Raw genomic sequence first — 21,868 nt, 5'->3', positions numbered from 1 at the left:
GTTAATTTTTTTATTGTAAACCATAAATCATACTCCTATTTTTTAAATAATACAATACATTATATTAATAAAAACGTCCCATTTGAGCGTATTTTGCAATCGTTTAATTACTTCTCTCTCCAGTGAATTACATGAAATTTGCCGAATAATACACTATCGTCGAAACTGCGTATAAGATTACTCATGAGTTACAAGTTCTAAACATTTCATTATTGTCCGACTTATATACGAATAAATATTTTATAAGTCATCCCTTATAGATGGTTCTAGACTGTAACCGTGCTTGTAACATTTATTCAAATTTCAATCGATATATTCCGCTGTATTCGCGGCGCAGGCGCAAGTCGTGCACCGTCAGCGGGAAGGGGCGGCGGCACGCCATGGCGGGCGGTGCATTGCGCGGTGACGTCACTGCTACTGACACCCGCCGACCTTTGATTATGTTTCTGTAAATTTTTATAGATGTGTACTATTATTATCTTCAAATGGTGTTTAAGGTTCACCAATAAAATCACCACTCAGGAGAAATCAGCAAACTTGGCAGAAGATATTTTAGGCCACAAATGAATGCGCAAAGACAGTTGCGCTCATAATTTGATGGAGCCGGAAAAAGTCGCACGACCAACGGTTTTACGTATTTTCCAAGGTACGGAAATGTACACTCTTCCAACTTCCAGATTCTGGGCTACTTTGAGATTTTTTTCTAGCTAGCTACTAGACCAACGAGGCAGTCAACGTTTACTTAATAGTAAACGTTGCTTATTAAGCATTTACGTTAATATGATATGATTTTGTGTTCAAATGAATCTTATCTAGACACATAGCGTGTCAGCCAAGTTCAAGTAATATATTAGTATATCTGAAATAAGTAGAACTAAAGTGATTGTGTAAAGACTTGTCATTGAACAGTGAATATTTATGACCAATATAGGAAATTGTGACATTATATAATGGTAAATATGTCGAATTAAGGCTGCAGTCCAAAAGTGGTCCAAAATTGTTTTCTAAGTTTTCACGGATGGTGTCATGATCATGTTCATGTGTAAAAAATTTGGACCACTATAAGCTGCAGCCCTAATTCGACATATTTACCTATATAATTATTATCGTCTCTGAAATATTGTCTTCTGTTTCATAGTATACCGTCAATACCGTTCTATGGTATGTTAATTGCTGTTCATAAATATTCGAGTATAAATATTTATTGTAGTTGATAGTAAATAGTAACTTAACAATTATAATGTTATTGACCGGTGTTTGGCATCGCACGTGCATGCGGCGGCCGAGAAGGCGGCTGCGGCGGCGTGGCGGCGCGCGTGGCGCGAGCACACGCGGACCGGCTCCGCGCCCGCCGCGCCGCCCTCGGGCAGGCAGGCGGGCGCCGAGCTGCGGCGCGACGAGCGCGACATCGACGCGTACGTCGGCGCTGCGACGCGCTCCACCTTCGTGTACACGTATTGCAAATTACAATAAAGTAACAGACTGTAGCTGAGATGGCCCAGTGGTTAGAACGCGTGCATCTTAACCGATGATTGCGGGTTCAAACCCAGGCTAGCACCACTATATATATGTGCTTAATTGTGTTTATAATTCATCTCGTGCTCGGCGGTGAAGGAAAACATCGTGAGGAAACCTGCATGTGTCTAATTTTATCGAAATTCTGTCACATGTGCATTCCACCAACCCGCATTGGAACAGCGTGGTGGAATATGTTCCAATCTCTCTCCTTAATGGAAGAGGAGGCCTTATCTCAGCAGTGGGAAATTTACAGGCTGTTACTTTACTTTACTTTACTACTATAAATTTCCCACCGCTGGGATAAGACCTCCTCTTCCATTAAGGAGAGGGTTTGGAATATATTCCACCACGCTGTTCTAAATTACAGTAGCGACTCACATTTACATGTTTTCACAAAAAAAGCTTATAGGTCATAAATTTACCAATAGTTCATATCCAGTCTATGATCACAAATTTCTGCTAACAACTAAATAAACTTCAAATATAGATTAGGAATTGAGTATAGATTGTTGGGGAAGTAAATCTATCTACGTTGTTACGCTATATAAACAACTAAACCCCTGAACCGAATTAGATAAAATTTGTCTTTTGTTTTCGATGAATCTTGAACCTCAAAGAAGATGATCCCTAAAACGCAGGCGACTAGCTAGTTGTATCCGGCCAGATTGCTGCCTGGCGGGCACGGTACCTCGAAGGCGTTGGGCTTGCGGCGGCGCGCGCGCGGCGCGGCGGGCGGCGGCTCGGCGCGCTTGCGGCGCTGCGCGGGCGCGCCGCCGAAAAGGCCGCGCTCCTCCGCCACCAGGATCATGTACTTGGCGTCCAGACGGGTGATCTCCTGAGCGACGCCTGACAACTTTATATCGTACCGTCGCGCTCGAGCGCGCACAACCGGCGCTACTCAATGCCGAAGTATCAGTCAGATACACTTTTGTCAACAGACTTCGACATTTCATAGTGTTCCGGTGAGAAAGGTGAGAAGGAACAGCTTTACAAAACAGTCTCAGTATCTTTGAAAGTTGTTGAATAAGTCGGTATTAATGTAAATTAGGTACATTTAAAGTGCCTATTCTTTAAGTTGGTCATTCGTACTAATATTATATCTAAATGCGAAAGTAAATCGACTGTCTATCTGTTACTCTTTAACGGTCAAACTATGGAATAATTTTGTAGAGAAGTTTGGTATTAGTACCTACTATTCCTTGCCTAAAACCTGACAACCCCTAAAACTCGTTTACCATTAAGTCTATAAATGCAATGTATGCCTTTGAGAAATATTTTTAGTATACAAGGAGTATTTAAATGTAAAAATTTCTGTAAGAAATACCTTTCTTTGAATGAGGCCCAAGTAACACCCGTCTCGATCCAGAATATAATTGATGTCTAAGCCATTGCCAAGATTTGGCAATTTTGAGATTTCAAATAAATCACATTCGGGTACCTGCCAGAAAAATAACACGTTCATAATATTCATAATTTAAATTAAACCTATTACGTACCAACAAAGTTTTATGTTTTTGCATGAAACTATTTCTTCACCGTATCTTTTATTATTAGATTATTCAAGTACGATAATAAAAAAAACTAATTACTTCAAAACCTGTGTGATAGTTAAGTGATCATAATCATATTAATTTAGAAATATTTATATACCTATAATGATTAATTTATTAAATTATTTATATGTCATTTAGAAATATATAAGAATTAGTGATCGAAAATACTACTTTATAAGACATTTTTTGACCTGTATATTAATTATTGTTCCATACTTACAAATACGTCAGGGCTATCTTTGTCCGGGTCCCGCGGGAAGGGGTCGCATTCAGCGACATGCATTTCAGGGATAGGTCTAGATTTATGTCCCGGCCGCCATGTCATATCAGCGCTTTCCGCTCGTTTTTTTAGGACTGTTTCACCACTATCTGACCTCGTCCTCGCAGTAGTAGGTGGTGACGACATCGGCCTCTTGTGCGAGGGGTGAATTTCGTCAGCGTCGTCTTTGTCTATGTCAGAGCGCGAACAATTAGTCTGATCCAGAGATGTGCATGAATCGGTTATACCTGCTTCTGCAACTTCCTTATGCTTCGGCGTCTGTTAGGAAATAACGTACACGATAATTTTCTCATCTTTCTTATTAATATTCTATAGATGGCCTCAATCTCCAGGTGTTTTTGGGGACGAATTCGTGCTAAACCTGTATTGTCTTGAGTAGGTACTTATGCACGTCTTATTTACCTAATATCTTAGTGCGATTAGGAATGAGAAGATTTTTAGGAGTAAGGAAAAATCGGTAGTACCTACTTTTATAGGAGATCAGCACTTCATCAGTTTCCTTTGACCTATGTGAAGATATACAGCTAAAAGATGCTGGAGAAAATTTTGCAGAATTAACAATCCTAGAGGATCAAGACTTCTTATATGTATCCAGAGTTAGGTAATTGATATAAAAAGCAGGATTATTTCTTGCTTCTCTTTCTACAGCTAAAGTAAAGTAACAGCCTGTAAATTACCCACTGCTGAGCTAAGGCCTCCTCTCCCATTAAGGAGAGGGTTTGGAACATATTCCACCAATGCGGGTTGGTGGAATGCACATGTGGCAGAATTTCTATGAAATTTGTCACATGCAGGTTTCCTCACGATGTTTTCCTTCACCGCTGAGCACGAGATGAATTATAAAGACAAATTAAGCACATGAAACAGCGGTGCTTGCCTGGGTTTGAACCCGCAATCATCGGTTAAGATGCACGCGTTCTCACCACTGGGCCATCTACAGCTAGATGAAGTTCAAAAGCTCACGTGGTCCTTTGTCTTCTTCTTGAGCAGCGCGTGCCTCTCGCGCGCGAGGCGGTTGGCCTCGGCCACGGCGCGCGTCACTTGCGCTTGGTTCTCTGCCTCCAAAGCAGAATGAGTCTCATACAGGATTAATTGAATCTAAAAGCAAGTATATCAAACATAAGACATAAAAAAATTTCATTTGTCTTCTAATCTTATTATGTCTGCAAGCCGAATCTATCCGATTAGGTCTTTTAAAAGTTCTAAATTAAATATTTTACTATATTTACGATACTGTCTGTTTAACAAAAGTTTTTAGTATTATATTAATTTAGTATAATATTCAGTCATTAAATGCTTTACATACCTGAGGTTTAGATAAAAGAACTTTCAAAGTTTTCTTTTGCTCTTCCAAAATAGACTGCACACGAGCTTTCCCGTTAGAATCAATTTCTGATTCTGTTAGAACCTAAAAATATAATTCTAGCAAGTAAAAAAAATGTTTAATTTCCTTGTGCTAACTATTCATTTTGTGTTATAAATATCTAAATAAAAGTTTCACAAAAACAATACTGTACCGTCTCTATCATTACTGCGGTAATTTCTGTTAGTTTTGATAAATAAATTTTGTGTCTAGGTCTATGATATTTTTAGTACCGAACAGACTATAAATTACTAGTACATTTTTACGGATTTCATATAAATTGTAGCCGTAATAGATGTTAACCAACTTAATGAAAAAATGTTGTATCGGATACATTATTCAGTTTCTAAAAATTTTGTACCGAATAGACTACAAATTACCAACATATTTTTAAGGATTTCGTAAATATTCCAACCGTAATAGATGTTAACCAGCTGAAGTTATATGAAAAAATATTGTATTACATAAATTATTCAGTTTCTTAAAATAACATGCCTGGCGTTATAAGTTTATGTGTGTGATATGACAATGATTGAAATCATCACACCATTATACAAAGCCTATTCACGGTACAAACAGTGCCGTAAATAGCCTTTTCTGCGCCCTGTGAGAAATTCTATAACTGCGCCCTATTTAAGCAGACCCTTTGCCTATTTTACTGTCCCACTCACTAAAACTTTAACGCAGGTTCACTACTGCAAATGCGTTGCCCATTAACGAAAACACTAAACACAAATACGCTCGTGCGCTGCCAAAAAAATGAGCGCGATGTATGTTTTTAATGATACTAGCATGTAAGTACGTTTGTATTGGAATCGAGTACTAGGGGCTCAGCGGAATCTTAACAAGAGCAAAACGAAATAACAATAGTCCTGTCCAGTCTGTCTATTCTTGCGCTAGCGAGAATCTAACCCTGTGCCTGGGCACCGGTGGCACCGCCCTATTTACGCCACTGGGTACAAACACTACATAATAATAATATAATCCTTCATCATTTATATTTATTACCTCAAGCATAGCCAAGTCTCCTCCTCGTCCACACACCAAGTCGATAGGGTCTGTGACTGCTGAGAAGGAGTTAGGAGGTGTAGCGAGCACTGCCACGACTCCGTCCAGGGCGCTGGCGACGAGAGGCGTGTCCCCGTGTACTGGGTCACTCAGAACGCAAACGGGAGCGCTCGACTGAGGCAGCTCTGACGCCTCGATGCCCAGTTCGCGTAGAGCGCACACGTAGCTTTCGGCCCTAGAAATTCTCCTTAATCATTTAATGTTCTAATGGCTTTCTTCTCGAGAAATCACTAACATAAGCTAATCCTTGGTGTTATTGCTGAGCCTATAAACTTAATTATTCGACAATTGCAATTTTTTTGCTGTAACATATGAATATTTGAGAAAATAGTGACGATTAACTTTAAAGATCTTATTCGACTCACAATCAAAAAACCGCAAGTGATTGTTGTGACCCTAAGGTCGATCTTGTCTGTTTTAGTGAGTATCTTAGGATAAGCGAGGTAATATTTGAAACTCTATGACAGCAAAGGCTATTGATTAATAATGGTAGTCAAAGAGGTGGCCCTAGGTGAAATGGTACCTTCGCTCAATTTTTTATTATGAGGTAGTATATACTTATTTTTTGTAAGTAAGTATACAAACTACTAAAACAAAATTGAGCGATTTGGGTCCTATGTTTAGATCTACTCGGCCTGAAGAGATATCCGTCAATATTGATAGTTTTTGTTTCTGGATGTTTAAGACGTATTTAATAGCTACATTCAATACATTTACATCAAAATTTAGCAGCGTATCCTAGAAAGAAACATGAGCATACTTATCACCAGCTCCGAAAACAACCAGCTTTCCGAGCTCGGGTGTAACCGGAAGCGCGGGAGTCTCGGATTTGAGCACGGCTGCCAGCTCCCGTAGTTGCGCGGCGAGGTAGGCAGAGCAGCGCGGGGACGAGGCGTGCGACTGCGCAACGACGCCTCGCAACGCGTTCGCACGCAGCGCGCGGCACAGCGTCGAAGCGCCCGCGCAAAACTCGCGCTCCTTATCACAACGCGAATTGTAATCATCACTATGTAGTATAAAACAATGTCGCTTACCGCCGTCTGTTCCTATGAAAGCTTAGATCTTTAGAATTACGCAACGGATTTTGATTTGTTTTTTTTTAAATAGATAAGATTAATTCGAGAGGAAGGTTTTTGTATACAATATATTGACAATATAGTAAAGATATACTGATAATTTTAGACGTTTTTCTAATGTAATGTCATAAATAAATAATATATTTAGAATCAATATTTGCACCTGTGCGTGCCAGAGTGGGTCGCTAGTTATTCATATAATAAAAGAAGGAAACATTTTATATAGAAGACGGTTGTGAACCAATGAACTCATACACACAGATTTTAGATCCAGCATGTCTTTTAATTAAATTCAGACTTAAAATATTTTTTAAAAGTAATTAACAAGCTATATAATAATGATAGAGAAATTAATTACGAGGCAAGTTAAATTTTAAACCAATCATTAAAAACGTAAATAAATTGCTTACTGGAACGCCTAACATTCAAACGACAAAATCACAAATTTCCCGAAAGTGTATCTGACGTTGTATAGCATGATCAGACTCTGTGCATATCTTAATAAATAGGATATAAGACTACCAATGTAGTTACCATAGCGCATTTAATTTCTTAATACCTGGAGAACGATGACCCCTTCTTTGACGAGATCCAATTGTCCAAAACTGACGTTGTCTGGTGGACGCAATGTTATAAATCTAAAAAACGATATCGTGTTATTTCGTGTTTGAATAATATATAAACAATTAGAAGCCAATTTAAATGTAAATTACAATTTAAATTAATTTACCTGGGGCAAACACGATCAAATCTGTATTCTCCAGCACAGAGTTGACGAGAATTACTATAGGAATAGCCCATATCATTAAGCCTTTTTACAAGCAAGGCTACTTTCCTGAAAAAAAATCTCTTTAGGAAATATTGGTCATATTCAGTTTTTCGACAGCTGCTTTATCAAATTATAGTGGACAATTTTAAAGCATTAGCTAAATCCGTAAAATAAATACGAACTTTTGAAAGGGTTTAAGCTTTAATTAAATATTAATTATATAAAAATATACTAGATTTCAATCTAACATATGTCAGATCAGACACTATGAAGTAGTACTTACTTCGCTTTGAATGTGTTTACCCAACCCGTTACTGTCTCCTTGTTAACACACGCTGATATTCTTTCTTCTCGTAAATGAGGCGGTAAAAGATCAGATAACCTAAAAAAATATCCACGTAGCGTAACCATCAAAAATATCCATAATATCAAGTTGTTATAGTCAAAAACTAAATATTATCTATCATTATATAAGACAGCTTGTGAATTTGAATTAAAAGCAGCGCAGATTCAGTGACAACACATTTAATTAAAACGATGTTACATGTATGTTTTTTCTGAGATGTTTATTACAGACACGGGATTTTTTTTAAATGAACCCTACTTGCCTGTTTGATTCGTTATTGAGCTTACCTATCGTTTTTGTAGCAAACTGATCTCTATTTAATGACTGAATACTCTTATCGATAAAGCAAAATGTTTAATCAGTACAATACATGTATGTATATATATATGAATTATAACAAAATAAAGATTATGCTATAAAATATGTAACATTTACGAGAAAGCTTTATTTTTAATGCGGATCCTGGCGATGGCTGCGGCAAAATGTATTCGCTGTTCCCAAACAGCATTTTCCACGTCTTTGAAAGGAAAGCCTGCATCCCTAAGCAATCTTGTAGCTCTTTCGGCCTCCCCGCGTGCTCTTGCCATCCAACGCCGTCTCGCTAACTCCATTAGAAACAGCCATGTTGTGTGACGGTGGGCGGAAAACTGTTGATGTATTTCATGTGAAAATATTTAACAGGAATTCTTATGTTGAAAATTGAATTTACATTAAAAAAAAAACGATATGCTTGATAGACGGTTATTTATGTTTTGGAAACTAAACGTGAATTCTGATTACAACATATTTTGAAGTTCATTTCTATTCAATTACATTGTTTACTACAATTATGCATTTCTATTCTAAGCGCGCGAGATACTTATTAAACTATTCTTGAAAGTCTATAAATATTTACTTGGTAGCAAATACTTTGGTGAATAATCGTTGGAGCTGTTTTAATTAATTCAGGAAAAGGGTGCTTTATCAAAGGTATCATTGAAGTTCGAATGTATTTTAACACGAATCGGTATTATTATTTATCGACGTCGTTTTATCAGAATTCAATGCTACCGATTTTGATTTTTTTCGCGAAAATAAACCCTCATAAATACGAAGCTCGTTTTCGTGAGCGTCCTCAAAGAAAAAGAAATGGCTTCGGTCACGAAAACGTCGTAATGTGAGTTAGATGGCCTATACTTTTTGTTGTTACATCTTGTCGAATCTGCTTTAACCGAAGTTATTGCCTTTCGGTAATGACATTTCTTTTTAACCTTGGTAAATTTGGGAATAAATTACCTTCAGGACAATGTATCCACAAGTTCAAGAGCACCAGAAATACGTTCAAAAATGTAAATAATTTCACTTTTAGAAGGTTATTAGGTCAGGCAAAGCTTAAATTCTACAGTGATTTATGTGTTGCATGCACGACTGGTTTTAGGAGAGGGCATATCATCCGAGGCTACAACCTCGGGGCCACAAGAGAAATTTCTATAAAAAATAGTAAAAATCCTAATTCAATTGATGAAAAATATTTATTGATATACAAATATGGAGTAGTAAAATCTTCGAGTAAAAGAGAAGACTCTATAATTAATATTTTTTAAAAGACTTTTTTTTTAAATTATTATAGAACTATTTTCTAAGGCGTTACAATTAAATTAGCGTTGATTATTCCAACACACGATTGAAAACAATCATTCTTCATTTCCTTAGGCCTCCAGACCTCTAAATATATCTCTTAAACCAAACCAATATTTTTAGCGAAATTAGCAAATAAATTTGCATTTTTATTTGAAAAATGATCATGTTTCAATCCAAAATATATAAATAGTTATACCAATCAAGAATGTCAGTCATTAAAAAATATAAGATAATTTAGCTTTTAAAAAGAAAAGATATCGAAATTTAAAAAAAACAACCGCTGTCAACTATAATTTTTCTAAATAGGATACCAATCAGAGTTATTGATTCGAATAAGCAGCGAAGATGTATCTTTATAGGAAATACCATGTTATAGTGTATTATACTGTAGTCTATTACTGGATATTCATGTGGATTACAACATGCAGCTCGGAAGTAAAAGAGATTGACCTACTTGCCGAACAAAACGCAAGCCCTATACGAGCTTTCGTTCTATATTGCTAGATTCAAATCCATTACGCGTAACCTAAGCCGCACTCTAGCTCTCAAATTTATTGCTTAACCTAAAATTAATTATTGTGTATTGTAAGAAGCGATCTTATGGGAAATTAGCTATATTTTCCAGACAATACAATTTAAAACTTAAAAATATGAATCGGTGTTGCATTAGTAAAAATACAAACATACAGAAACTAATTATTATATCGCAGCCGTACTAATAGGTACTATTAATGCAATAGTATATTGGCTTACTCTTCACGACACATTAAAATTCGATGTTTCGAGTTTCAAGAAGAGGTAAAATTGGAATGAAGGTTTTTGTGTAGTTTCATAAATTTCACGAGATTAAAGCCGTGTGTTAAGCTAGGATATATATATAAAATAGAGTATACTATTATATAGTTATTATTATAGTGTCTTGATAAGAGAAGTAATGTATGTACCCGTCAGCCATAATAACGAACTATTATTGTTATTATTACTTAAATCTAATTCCATTTGCTGTCGAAACTCTTGGCCATTAGAGTAGTGGTGCAAAAAGCTTCATCAAAAGTATAACACCTCGCCTCATTGCCTCCACTGTTGACAGGAGGGCTGGTTCGTTTTTTGCCCAGAGGATTGGAATTGCGATTCAACTGGGAAATGCTGCTAGCATTCTTGCCACCATTCCACGCGGTCAAGATTTATACAGTAATTAGTTTTAGTTCATATTTGTATATATTTAAGCATTTAATGTTATTAATTCTTATGTTAATAAATATTATTTAATGATATAATAAGTTAATATAAGCTTACTTGCGGGAAATCACCAAAAAAGTCGATGTCGTCAATGGCTTGATCTAAAATAGTTTTATCTGCAAAAAAGCGAATAAGGTATGTTTAATAAGGTATGCATACAAAAAGCAATATGCCTTTAAAAAACACTGACTAATAATGATTTACTGTAAAATTATTATTTTATTTTTAAATTAATTACAGTGTAAACTCTATATAACGACACTGAACGGACTGTGCATTTTATGGCGTTATAGAGAGAGGTCGTTAAATGAAGAGAAGAATAATCAGAATTCGAAAAAAAAAGTTTATTTTAGTCTATTTTTAGTAGTTATGTACATAAAAAAGATATATCTTATTTGAACGCTATTGCGTATACTCTGTTATTTTTGTCTGACGCCTTTTGCTGCATCACCAATTTTGTTGTATATTTTTAATTATTTTATTTATATCTGATATTGAGGCGCCTTGGTGATAAAGGAAGTAATTTTCCAATAATTTAGCTGCTTTCAGAGCTTCTTTAACGCTCGGTGGAGGCTCAAGCTCATCAGTCTCATCTTCTTCATCTATTTGTTCTTGAACCTCAGTTTTTCTCACTGAATCCAAAATTTCTATGTCTTTGAGTGAAGCCGTTGTAAGCAGGCAATTGTCTACTTCGATGTGGGTTTGAAAATTTACCGTATTTCCTCCCATGTTGACCTGCTGAATCCACTCAGTTAATGGAAGGTCGTCGTCGCTATCAAACTCAAGCTTTTCTTCCCTTTAATTCTGCGTCCCACTTTCTCACTTCTTCTTCAAAAAGTTGACTAGTCATCCAAGCTGATTTATTAGCGTTATACGTCACTGGCAATTTTTTAATGTTCTTGAAAATTAGCTTTCTTTTTTCTGGGCCATCCATATTAGCAGCAACAAGCACCGTAAGGAAAGCTTTCCTCCTACACACTGTTCTCCTTTAAACTTCAGAGTTTTATCTGGAGTCAACTTATAGAAAATTCCTGCTTCATGACCACACTCTAGTGATGCAATCATGAGTCACATCCGTATCAACAGTTCGTGCTTCGCCACTTATTTTACCATAGTTGATATGATGATGCTCAAATTTGCCGAGCCATCCTTTTGATGCTTTTTAAAGAAGTTATACCAAGTTCTTCAGCAAAATTCTCCGCTTTAGCTTTCACGAGTGGCCCCGAGACAGTCATATTATTCTGGCGTTGTCGATGAAACCATGATAGTACAGCTTGATCCAAGTCTTCGTATTTAGGTTTCTTTAATTTTTTGGAAGATTTTCTCTCGCTCTCAGCTTGGAGAATTTTTCTTTATTTTTCTATATTGTGGATACGGAAGAGCGACTAAATCCAAAGCGTTTGGCAACATCACTTATCTTCTCTCTCGTTTCTCCAGCGCGTATCAATAAAACTTTTTCGTTAATACACAGTGATATTCTTTAACTAGCCATGTTTACAGTTTGAAAGTTTGTGCGCAGTTTTTTAATAATTTTAGCAACTTAAAATGTACTTTTATTTCTCTCTTTTTTATGGAGTTTACACTGTATTTAAATAGGCAGATTGGCAGACCGTTTGGGTTGGTAACTGAGATATTGTAACCTACCCAAACTGAGTTGTACCAAGCCTTATGGTGCGTGGCAAAAAAGGAACGAGTATTTTGAATACTCTAATAATGTAAAAATCATATATAATGACTTACAGCTAGTGTTTTTTACATTATTGACGTTTTTAAACGTTTTAAAATAAAAAAGAATGTAATTTGAATAGGTAGCAGTTTTCCGGTCCGTAGTAAATGTATCAAATTAAGATTCCATTGCAATAAAAACGTTCGGCAACATTTAAATAAGACAGTTAAGACACACGCGAGTGTTTATCACGACATAATCGCTTAGGCGTTTTGTGATAAAAGTTGAATAATGCTTACGGTGCCTCGTAAACTAGTTTCGAAGTTCGCGTGATGTAATTTACAGCAGTTATCGTTCACGCGCCGACTTTACCATCGTGACACTCACTTATGTCGAAATGTTCCCATCCGGAACCCACATTTTAGGGTACTTTATAAGGATAAGGGCATAAAGGGCTTTATGATCATCGTGTTTAGTGATTTACAACAAAAAAGTCACGAACGATTTTCGAATGACGACAGTAAAAATAACGTCACTTTATGACCGAATAATAAAATGTTATAATTTATACGCTATATTTCAGTTTCGGTATAGGTAATACATAATGGTTGGATTTTTGGCGAATTTCTGATTTATATTGGCAATAATATCGTGTATTATTTAACCAAAGCAATAGGCATTATCCTTCACTTTGTTTTTTTTTTTATTTAATGATATAGGGATTTGATTTTATAGATTTGAGATTTTTGCTCATGATCAACAAACCTACAGTGAAATCGCTCGTAAGGATGAGGAGGAGAAAAAGTCTTGAGATTAAAAGTAAAACTTTGCTAAGGGGCTGTTGTCTTAATGATTTTTGTATCAGCTAATTTTACAAGACTAAAGGTAAATCACTAAAAATGCAAGTGTTTCACTATAAATTCTATTTACAAAACCAACTATTGCATTATGTTATTCACAAATATAATGCTTAATGGCCCAAACTTAGAACATTAACTAAAAGACAATACATATGTACTTACATCGGAAAACATCGTATATAAGGGAGTAAACACATCGCATCTCTTGTTCATCCAAGAAGTCTACGTCCAGTGGGGGCTTGCAGAGGAGACGGGCAGCTTTCAAAACCTAGTAAATAATATGATAGTAGTAATATCATATTAATAGCATTTATATTCACATAAGAGTGCGATTTTCCTATTTATAACGAGAAGGAAGAATAACTAGGCCACCTGGCATGTAGCATCAGTTCGACGTGACCAATATCAACCATTTAATCGACCAATTAATTACTGATAGCGCCACTAATCGCGCAAAAACATTACCAGTATGTGTCGACTTTTTCGTAACAAACGACTTACAGACTTTGTCTGTTGTCTTTATGTAAAACCATATTATAACTATGACTCTTATATGAGAGTATTTGAAGTTCCCTTTGCACGGATTTTTTAAGAAACAGACGAGTAGTCTTTACTACTACTATTTCATTTTTAAATACATAAAATTTTATAAATAAGGTTATTTATAATAAACCGTTGTAGTTTTAGTGTAATTGATTATGAGGAGGTAGCATTCTCAAAAAAATACCTGTCCAATGTCCCAAGTTGGTCCAGGGGCAATTTTTACTGATACAGGGGGTGGTGCGTTTGGATTCTTGCTTGGAAGCACTAAACTCCAAGGCGCCCATTCCTCTGGTGCCTCTTCCAACGTCTTCTTATCTTTGCCCTCATCTTCATCCCTACAAATAGTTTACATTATAATAATATAAAATATTAGTATATTTTTATCCATTTCCAACTATTTTATGATTGGTCTTTTAAAGTTTACTTTGCGGGCTTTGTGCAAGCCCGTCTGGGTGGGTACCACCCATTCATCAGTTATTCTACCGCCAAATAACAGTACTTAGTATTGTTGTGTTCCGGTTTGAAGGGTGAGTGAGCAAGTGTAACTACAGGCACAAGGGACATAACATCTTAGTTCCCAAGGTTGATGGCACATTGACGATGTAAGGAATAGTTAATATTCCTTACAGCGTCATTGTCTATGGGTGATGGTGACCACTTACCATCTGGTGGCCATATGGGCCACCTGATGGTAATGATTTGGCTCGTCCGCCAAACTAAACCATAAAAAAGAAAAATGTCTACGTTATAAATAATGCTCAAGTCATGTGAGTTTGAGCTGTTCTGTGGTTTCTGAATTTACATAATATTCTACCATATATTTTTCATGGACGGTATATAGGTACGTAATTTATTTAAAATTGGACACTATTATTACAGATATAAAGATCTTTAGCGCTGTTGGAATTACACCCAATTATATAATAAAATTATTAAACCTCAAAAGGGCATACCAATGATTCTAATTTGAACAAAAAAGAAACAAATTTTATTATATAGATATTACGATGGATTCAAAAATCCTTAACTACTATAGCGTAGTACATATATAGTAATTTAATATTAAAATAAAATATATACTCATTGTAATAAATATTTACGGTAATGTTTTGTGACGTCCATCAAACATTTCATTTATCCATTAAAATATTATAAATCATTATTCTTCGAAATAAAATAAGTCAACGAAATTCATTTTCATAAGGCGCACAGGCCTAATTATCTAAGACAAATTCAAAAAAATACAGTCTGTTTTGTTGTTGTGTTTGAATAAAAAGTAAAAAAGAGACAATAATTAATTATTAATGTCGTCAATGACATTATATTAAAAAAAAATATATTGTGTAAAGTGCCTGTTAATTATTAGAAAAAGAATTAATTAATTTATTTATAAAACAAAAATTGAACGCACTTAAATGAAAAAGAAAAACAAAATAAATTAGCAATGATATTCTAATAAACAGATATGTTATATCCATACTAAACAACAGAAAAAAGTGAGCCGCGGCGGGGACCGTTTATTTTAGTTTATTTTTACATTTCGTTAAAAGTAAAAAGGATAGCTTGATAAAAACAATAAGTAAAAGGGATAACTAGATGTTTTAATTACGCAAAACGTATTACTACGTAATTATGATGTATTATAACGTATTACTACGTAAAACAACTAAAGGCAAACGTCCCAATTAGGACGTTTTCTAGTCTTCACTTTTTGCGCGTTAATAACATTTCTGTTTACTACAACATCATTGTAAATTAGCCTATAAAATATTTGTTAAGGGTTCATAATGCTATTAAAATTTAAACCCTAATACCCAATACCTTTTATGAATCATACATGAAAACGAAACTGAAAAACACAGACATTATTGATACCGAGAAATCAACAGTTAAAGATCGATGACTGAAGTTTTCAAGTCGACCTCAAACAGCGCTATAACACATCGCTTGCTTTGTAAATTGGCTTAAATGTTATGCAATCAAAATTACAGGTCGTATAATAATTATACTGATATGTGGCACGCGAGCTTTATATTTAATAGTTAGACGAATATATCTAGGATATATAGACATATAATAAAATTGGAGTGTCTGTTTGTAATATTATAATAGCCCTTTTTTACTCAATGTATATGTATGCATACACGGTACATATACAACAACAACAGCCTGTAAATTCCCACTGCTGAGCTAAAGGCCTCCTCTCCCTTTGAGGAGAAGGTTTGGAACATATTCCACCACGCTGTTCCAATGCGGGTTGGTGGAATACACATGTGGCAGAATTTCTATGAAATTAGTCACATGCAGGTTTCCTCACGATGTTTTCCTTCACCGCTGAGCACGTGATGAATTTTAAAGCCAAATTAAGCACATGAAACAGCGGTGCTTGCCTGGATTTGAACCCGCAATCATCGGTTAAGATGCACTGGGCCATCTCGACTCACGACGGTACATTTACGATACCAAAACATTTTATTTTTTTTACAATTTTTGTCTATCTGTCTGTTTGTTTCGGCTACTCTCTGGAACGGCTGGACCAATTTTGACGGGACTTTCACTGGCAGATCACTGATATAATAAGGAGTAAAAACAATTATTATAGCCTTTGGCTACAACAATTTTACAATTTATTTTTGTTAAATTCAAACGCGTACAAGGTCGCGGGCACAGCTAGTATATAATAGTAGACAATAACCAGTAACTTTATTCAAAAAACTTCATGGCTTAACATACGAACTATCCTTAAGCCAGAGAAGTTTAATTAATAACATTAATTACAGGAGAAGTCATTATAAGAATTACGGTATTTACGAAAAGTATTCAAAGATGTTTGTTAAGTGTTGAGCAAAATAAAATATTATGTACAGTTTCAGTCTTTATCGGAACTATATCAATCCTCGCTAAAAGGAGTATTTCTTTTATTTGTTTATAATTCATGTTTGATATATATAAAAATAAAATAAACCTATAACAACTTAGTGTTGAAACGAATGCAAGTTTACCAACTAAGTACTTTCGCTGTTTAGTTGGTAAAGTTAAGTGATTAAGTTTATTACAATCATAAATTAGCTAGGAGGAGTGATTTAAAAAAATATTGACAACAATGTGCTTAGGCTTACTATAGCAGCAATTATGCTTTATGTTAATTAAAATTTGTAGGTAGGTGATTTCTTCGGATTTATGTCGTCTCTAGGTATAATGTACAGACTTACCAATAAACTTGTATCACTGTGTGGAATAAGTTCGAGTATACAATAGCTTACTTTTGTTTTCATTCATTGCTTTGATACGGCGAATTTTACAATAGGTCTATTGTGAATGTAAATAATTATTAGTGTAAAGTACATAGTAAGAAATCGGAGCTTTTGCTAGTGTATTTACCTATACCTACGCTTGTAATAATAAGTTACCTAGTATTTTTTTGATATAGATTAAAAAAAATAAACAATCAATCGAAAAATAAAGCATTGGCACTATTGCAGTCATTCATTATATAATCAGTCAGACGATGTATACCTATAGGTATGTGTGTATGTATCACATTATGTAAAACGCGTGTGGTAAGCTATAACGGGAATAAGTTCATGGCCACAACATAATTAAGGAGCTGAAGATAGAATTAAGTTTATAACGATGTATTCAATACACGCGTTTTACAATATTTTACGACTAAAAATAAAATTAAAATAAACTGATTTCATTTCCGTAGGATTTGAATCTTAAATAATAACTGAAGCTAGGATAAGCATTGTAAAATTTCTGCATTTTTTTAAAGTATTATTGGTCCATTTTGTAACACTCCAAATGAAAATTTGGATTGAGACATTGAATTAACTGGCAATACTTGCTGGTCAACATCCAGCGCCTTCTGCATAGCCACCAGATTAAAATATTGTGTGAGTCTCCATTCCCTGTCGCTCGGTAACACAAGTCTTTCAGCTTCACTATTATCTCCCTCCTGCCTTGCTGCATCTTCTTGTATAAGAAGTTCAGCTAATAGCTTAGGATAGACGGCGAAAAGGTTTCCGTCACTGTGCTCACTAAGCGCAATCCACAAAGCATTAGGATCATATCTTTCAGGCATTTTCTCATTACATTACAAATCGAAAGGCCTTAAATTCATGCTCATATCTTTAATATTTGTATTTCAGAATACGATAACATCTTCATCGATATGTATAAAACATATCTCTGCTCTCATGAAAAATGGTTTTTTATTCCGAGCTATGAAAGAATGTTATATAAAAGTTTTCGATACACAATGCGTTATTTCTTTGAACGCTACCCGCCAACTGAACTTAACTGAACCAAATTACATATATCGGCAGGTCGGCTGTCACGAAATCCAACCTGTTGCTTTGGATCGCGATGAGAGATCTTAGAATAAGTATTTCAATGTTTTAATCAGTTAATTGTTTTGTAGTTTAATCTTTAAATATCCCATGCCCTAAGTCTCTTTTTACTTGTACGAAAATATTTTTTCCAAAATTTAAAGATGATTAAAATGTATTTTGTTTTTTCGAATAGTTTTAACTGCATTGTGTCATAGGCCACAAATGAAAATGAAATATAATGTCAAACAAATGAAAACATTATGTAACCTAAATGTCAAAAAATTCTATTACAGTCTAAAGCTTAAACCTTAAATAAAAAAATGTAAAGGCAGTATCAACATAAAACATTTTCCACACAAGTCTTATACAAAAATATTATACAAAAAAAGTTACACAAAAATGAAATGAAGAAAAAATAGCGAATAATGTTCCAGTTTTATTTAATAGCTGCTGTTTTAAAAACAATATGATATAATAACAAAATGAACAGAATGATGGACCAGCTTCTGTCAAAGGAGGAGAGCTATGCTGAGCGCAGAAAACTGTTTAAAAACATTTGGGATACATCCATGCAAGTCGACGAAAAAGATGATATAATGAACAAGCCCAAAATAATTAAGTATGTTCAAATAGAATTTGAACAAACTATCCTATGATATTCATATGTATATTTAGTAGTACCTATATTAATAATTTACTAGTTACTTTCCTAAACTTACATATAATGATAATTTATATTTTAATCGAAGTTGAATAATAAATAATTCATTCCTGAATTTTGTAAAAACTTACGTTAATGAAAATATTAAAAAAAGCACTTAATATTGTAGGACTCTTCGATTGGATGAAATGGATCGATGTACAGCAGGAAAAAAGAAAAAACAGAGAATAAAAAACCTTAGAGCTGTATGTAATAAGCTGTTGGATTTCTGCGATCGTCAGGATGCAGATGATTTATTTTATGAACAGGTTATTAAATATATTTATGTGTTATGGTAATATAGTACATTTTACTTATCCCGTACATTGTATGGTATAACTATCTCATGTTAAAACTACGGCTACCTAATATTTTCTAAGTATCTCATTTTAATCTTTAGATGGCAGCACAAGGAAAAACCCCACTTACACGTCAAATAGAACCGAAAATTAAAAAGAAACATATTAAATTTAGAAAGGGCATAAAAAAAACGAAAAGCATGCTCCCATCTACAAATGTTACGACAACTGCTAGAGCAACAACATCGGAAATACAAGATGGTCCAAAAAATACGATTAAAACTTCTAAAATCAAATCACCAAGTAAAATTAAAAAGCCGTCTATCGGCTTAGTGACAAAAAATTCTGTGAATACCAAACAAAGCCGTAAAATGACACTGAAAAATGATGCCTCAGAGGTCGCTAGTACTTCACAGAGAAGAATTATTAAAAAGAAACGAAGTAAAAACAAATCAGAACGACCAGATCCAGGTATACACGATGATTGCCTGTAAAAAGAAATATAATGTACACATCTGTGGTTTTCAGACATAATAATTTCAGGTTCAAGAATGCGATACACAATCAAATATAAAATTTTGAAAGAACCAATGAAGTCACCCAAAGAGCTCATTAAGATTACTAAAATTATAATTAAATAATTTTCTAATAAACTTAATAAGAGACTGCTTTATGTATGTGTTTATATCATAATTATATCTATATATTTTTTCCATTTTATTCAGAAAATATGAAAATATCGAAGACTTTTTCATTAATATCAAATTGCTTTCAGTATTTAAAATAACAAAGTTTTGCCGCGCTATTGGGCGATAATTTATATGATAGTCATAAGTTTTCAATAAATGACTGAGTAGGGTTTTCGTTATTTATCACACAGTATTCAATTATTGTGATTTTTTGCAATAATAATTGCACTGTGCCTTTTTTAACTATAAAAATAATTATCAGCCGTACAATATTTGTACAGACTACAGACACAGAATAAAAATGACGTTTTTGTTAGCGTTTAGTTATTGCTAGTGCTAGCTAGTATATGTTAAGAGATTTTAAAAACTCACTTATAATATTTTCATATTTTATATATTGTTATAAAATATTTATTGTAAATTATTGTAATGAATATTGGCCATACTTAAGTATTTACTATTTCTTTCTTTTGGTTAGTACAGAGAGCACAGAAATACTAAATACCTTTAATTTGTATGAAATTTCTATATAGATTAGTAATTAGTTGTCTGTGGCGAAAAAGATGAGAATCTGAACTCTGAAAAGTGAAGTAAAGTGTTAACACAGCTGAACAAAATTCAATCGTTTATAATGTCTTGAAAAGTAAAATAAATAAATCGCTTTCGAGAAGTTGCCTTCGGTAAGATAAAAGCTAAACTATTGGTACTCGAAGATAAATTATCATAATGTTTGTTCAATAGATACGTTAGTGTTTGTGCCTTGTGTAGAAATATGTTATGATCAAAACAATGAATATTTTTGTTGTTCTTACTCTTTTTCTGGATTTATCTTATAGATGATATTTGAGGACTAACAGATAATGTCTGACTACGACCTGCAGTTTGAAGCTGACTTAGAAAAAGCCCAGGCTTTGAGTTTAGAAAGTTTGGCATTGGAGCAATTTCGCAGGCAGAAGCAACTATCGAGTTCAGGTAACTGACGTAATATTGTTTACTCCATGACTTCCATAAGATAAGATTATCCAAGGCCTTTTTTAAATATACAATTTACATACGAATTAACTACTTTTTGTTACGTGTAGATAAGTAAATGTTTTGTTTTCCGGCGTCCAACAATTTACGTAAACAAATCTCCTTTTTTATCTTTTGAAGTGGACAAACTGAAACTATTTTACATACAGATTCATTTGTTTTAATATATATCTTATAAAGCTAGAAACATCAGTTGTAAACAATCAGATTAATTATGTCACATATAATATTATATATATAATACATTATCCATTTGAAACAATAACTTTTGTTTGATAAACAAATTGTTTAGTCATATTGAAAGGGGAATGAGATGAAATTGTATTGTTGAAATGTGCCCAATTGAGCACATTATAATTGATAACAAGGTTGTCAATCTGAAAGGAAGTTAAGTTCATTAACCTTACACAATTTGCTTGCAAGAATTGAGAGTAATATATTTTTCATTGCTGAGAAAATAAAACATGAATTAATTTATTAAAAAAATATATTATTATTGTCTATATTACTTTGCTTGACCAAAGGTATGTTTTTTTAAGAGAACAGTTTTGATTGATTAATCATTCATCATATATATGTAAGAAAAATAAAACCAAATAATTAATTCCAAATTGAAGATAATAAAACATGTATGTCATGTCATGTCATGCATAATATTACTTATAAAGCAAATAGAAAATAGATTTTGATAATTACATTACAAAAATATTTTTTATTAAAAAATAATAAGTAGACATGTTAATATGTATATTTAATATAAATTGAATACTTAACAAAATGTATCTTTACTAATAATAATGTTCTATGCTCAATGGTGGCATTTATTCATCTTTTTTGAAAAGCAAAATATAAATATATAATAAATGTAGGCAGAAAAAGGAACTTGTAGACTCAAAACAGAGAAGATAAATCT

The 21,868-nt window shown here is 34.0% G+C and overlaps 3 protein-coding genes across 4 annotated transcripts in view; 2 read left to right on the top strand and 1 right to left on the bottom strand.

The window, feature by feature from the left end:
• LOC124544201 lies at nucleotides 1-18,178 on the bottom strand. Its single transcript, XM_047122662.1, has 17 exons — nucleotides 17,746-18,178; nucleotides 14,086-14,211; nucleotides 13,521-13,626; nucleotides 10,890-10,948; nucleotides 8,409-8,620; nucleotides 7,911-8,009; nucleotides 7,589-7,693; nucleotides 7,418-7,496; nucleotides 6,543-6,760; nucleotides 5,723-5,957; nucleotides 4,658-4,759; nucleotides 4,315-4,449; nucleotides 3,292-3,609; nucleotides 2,843-2,956; nucleotides 2,207-2,353; nucleotides 1,252-1,442; nucleotides 1-446 (listed from the first exon to the last, which is right to left on the bottom strand). Exons 1-17 carry the CDS (start codon nucleotides 17,983-17,985, stop codon nucleotides 293-295), a joined length of 2,640 nt encoding a protein of 879 aa, XP_046978618.1. The 5' UTR covers nucleotides 17,986-18,178; the 3' UTR covers nucleotides 1-292.
• Nucleotides 18,179-18,597: 419 nt separating this feature from the next.
• Nucleotides 18,598-19,891, top strand: LOC124544200. Its single transcript, XM_047122661.1, has 3 exons — nucleotides 18,598-18,854; nucleotides 19,066-19,204; nucleotides 19,336-19,891. The coding sequence occupies exons 1-3, from the start codon at nucleotides 18,718-18,720 to the stop codon at nucleotides 19,726-19,728; spliced, it is 669 nt and encodes a 222-aa protein (XP_046978617.1). The 5' UTR covers nucleotides 18,598-18,717; the 3' UTR covers nucleotides 19,729-19,891.
• A 576-nt stretch (nucleotides 19,892-20,467) lies between these two features.
• LOC124544196 (phosphatidylinositol 4-phosphate 3-kinase C2 domain-containing subunit alpha) overlaps nucleotides 20,468-21,868 on the top strand; it is a 30,213-nt gene continuing 28,812 nt past the window's right edge. The window contains exons 1-2 of one of the 2 annotated variants that reach the window (XM_047122656.1): nucleotides 20,468-20,603; nucleotides 20,760-20,895. In XM_047122656.1, the coding sequence (XP_046978612.1) occupies nucleotides 20,784-20,895 (112 nt within the window). In that variant the 5' untranslated portion in view covers nucleotides 20,468-20,603; nucleotides 20,760-20,783. The remainder of the gene's footprint in view (nucleotides 20,604-20,759; nucleotides 20,896-21,868) is intronic. The other variant, XM_047122657.1, reaches the window with a different exon arrangement.

The sequence above is a fragment of the Vanessa cardui genome, chromosome 4 (genome assembly GCF_905220365.1).
Source record: "Vanessa cardui chromosome 4, ilVanCard2.1, whole genome shotgun sequence".
NCBI lineage: Eukaryota > Metazoa > Arthropoda > Insecta > Lepidoptera > Nymphalidae > Vanessa > Vanessa cardui.
The sequence above is the reverse complement of the archived record's forward strand: the minus strand, read 5'-3'. Positions and strand labels throughout refer to the sequence as shown.

Coding starts and splice junctions, on each gene's coding strand:
- LOC124544201 (XM_047122662.1), bottom strand. CDS start 17,985: ATGCCTGAAAGATATGATCCTAATGCTTTGTGGATTGCGCTTAGTGAG. Junction 2,354..2,842: donor TGGGCCTCATTCAAAGAAAG/GTATTTCTTACA, acceptor GGCGTCGCTCAG/GAGATCACCCGTCTGGACGC. Junction 1,443..2,206: donor GCAAGCCCAACGCCTTCGAG/GTACCGTGCCCG, acceptor GTGTACACGAAG/GTGGAGCGCGTCGCAGCGCC.
- LOC124544200 (XM_047122661.1), top strand. CDS start 18,718: ATGAACAGAATGATGGACCAGCTTCTGTCAAAGGAGGAGAGCTATGCT. Junction 18,855..19,065: donor AACAAGCCCAAAATAATTAA/GTATGTTCAAAT, acceptor TTAATATTGTAG/GACTCTTCGATTGGATGAAA. Junction 19,205..19,335: donor ATGATTTATTTTATGAACAG/GTTATTAAATAT, acceptor TTTAATCTTTAG/ATGGCAGCACAAGGAAAAAC.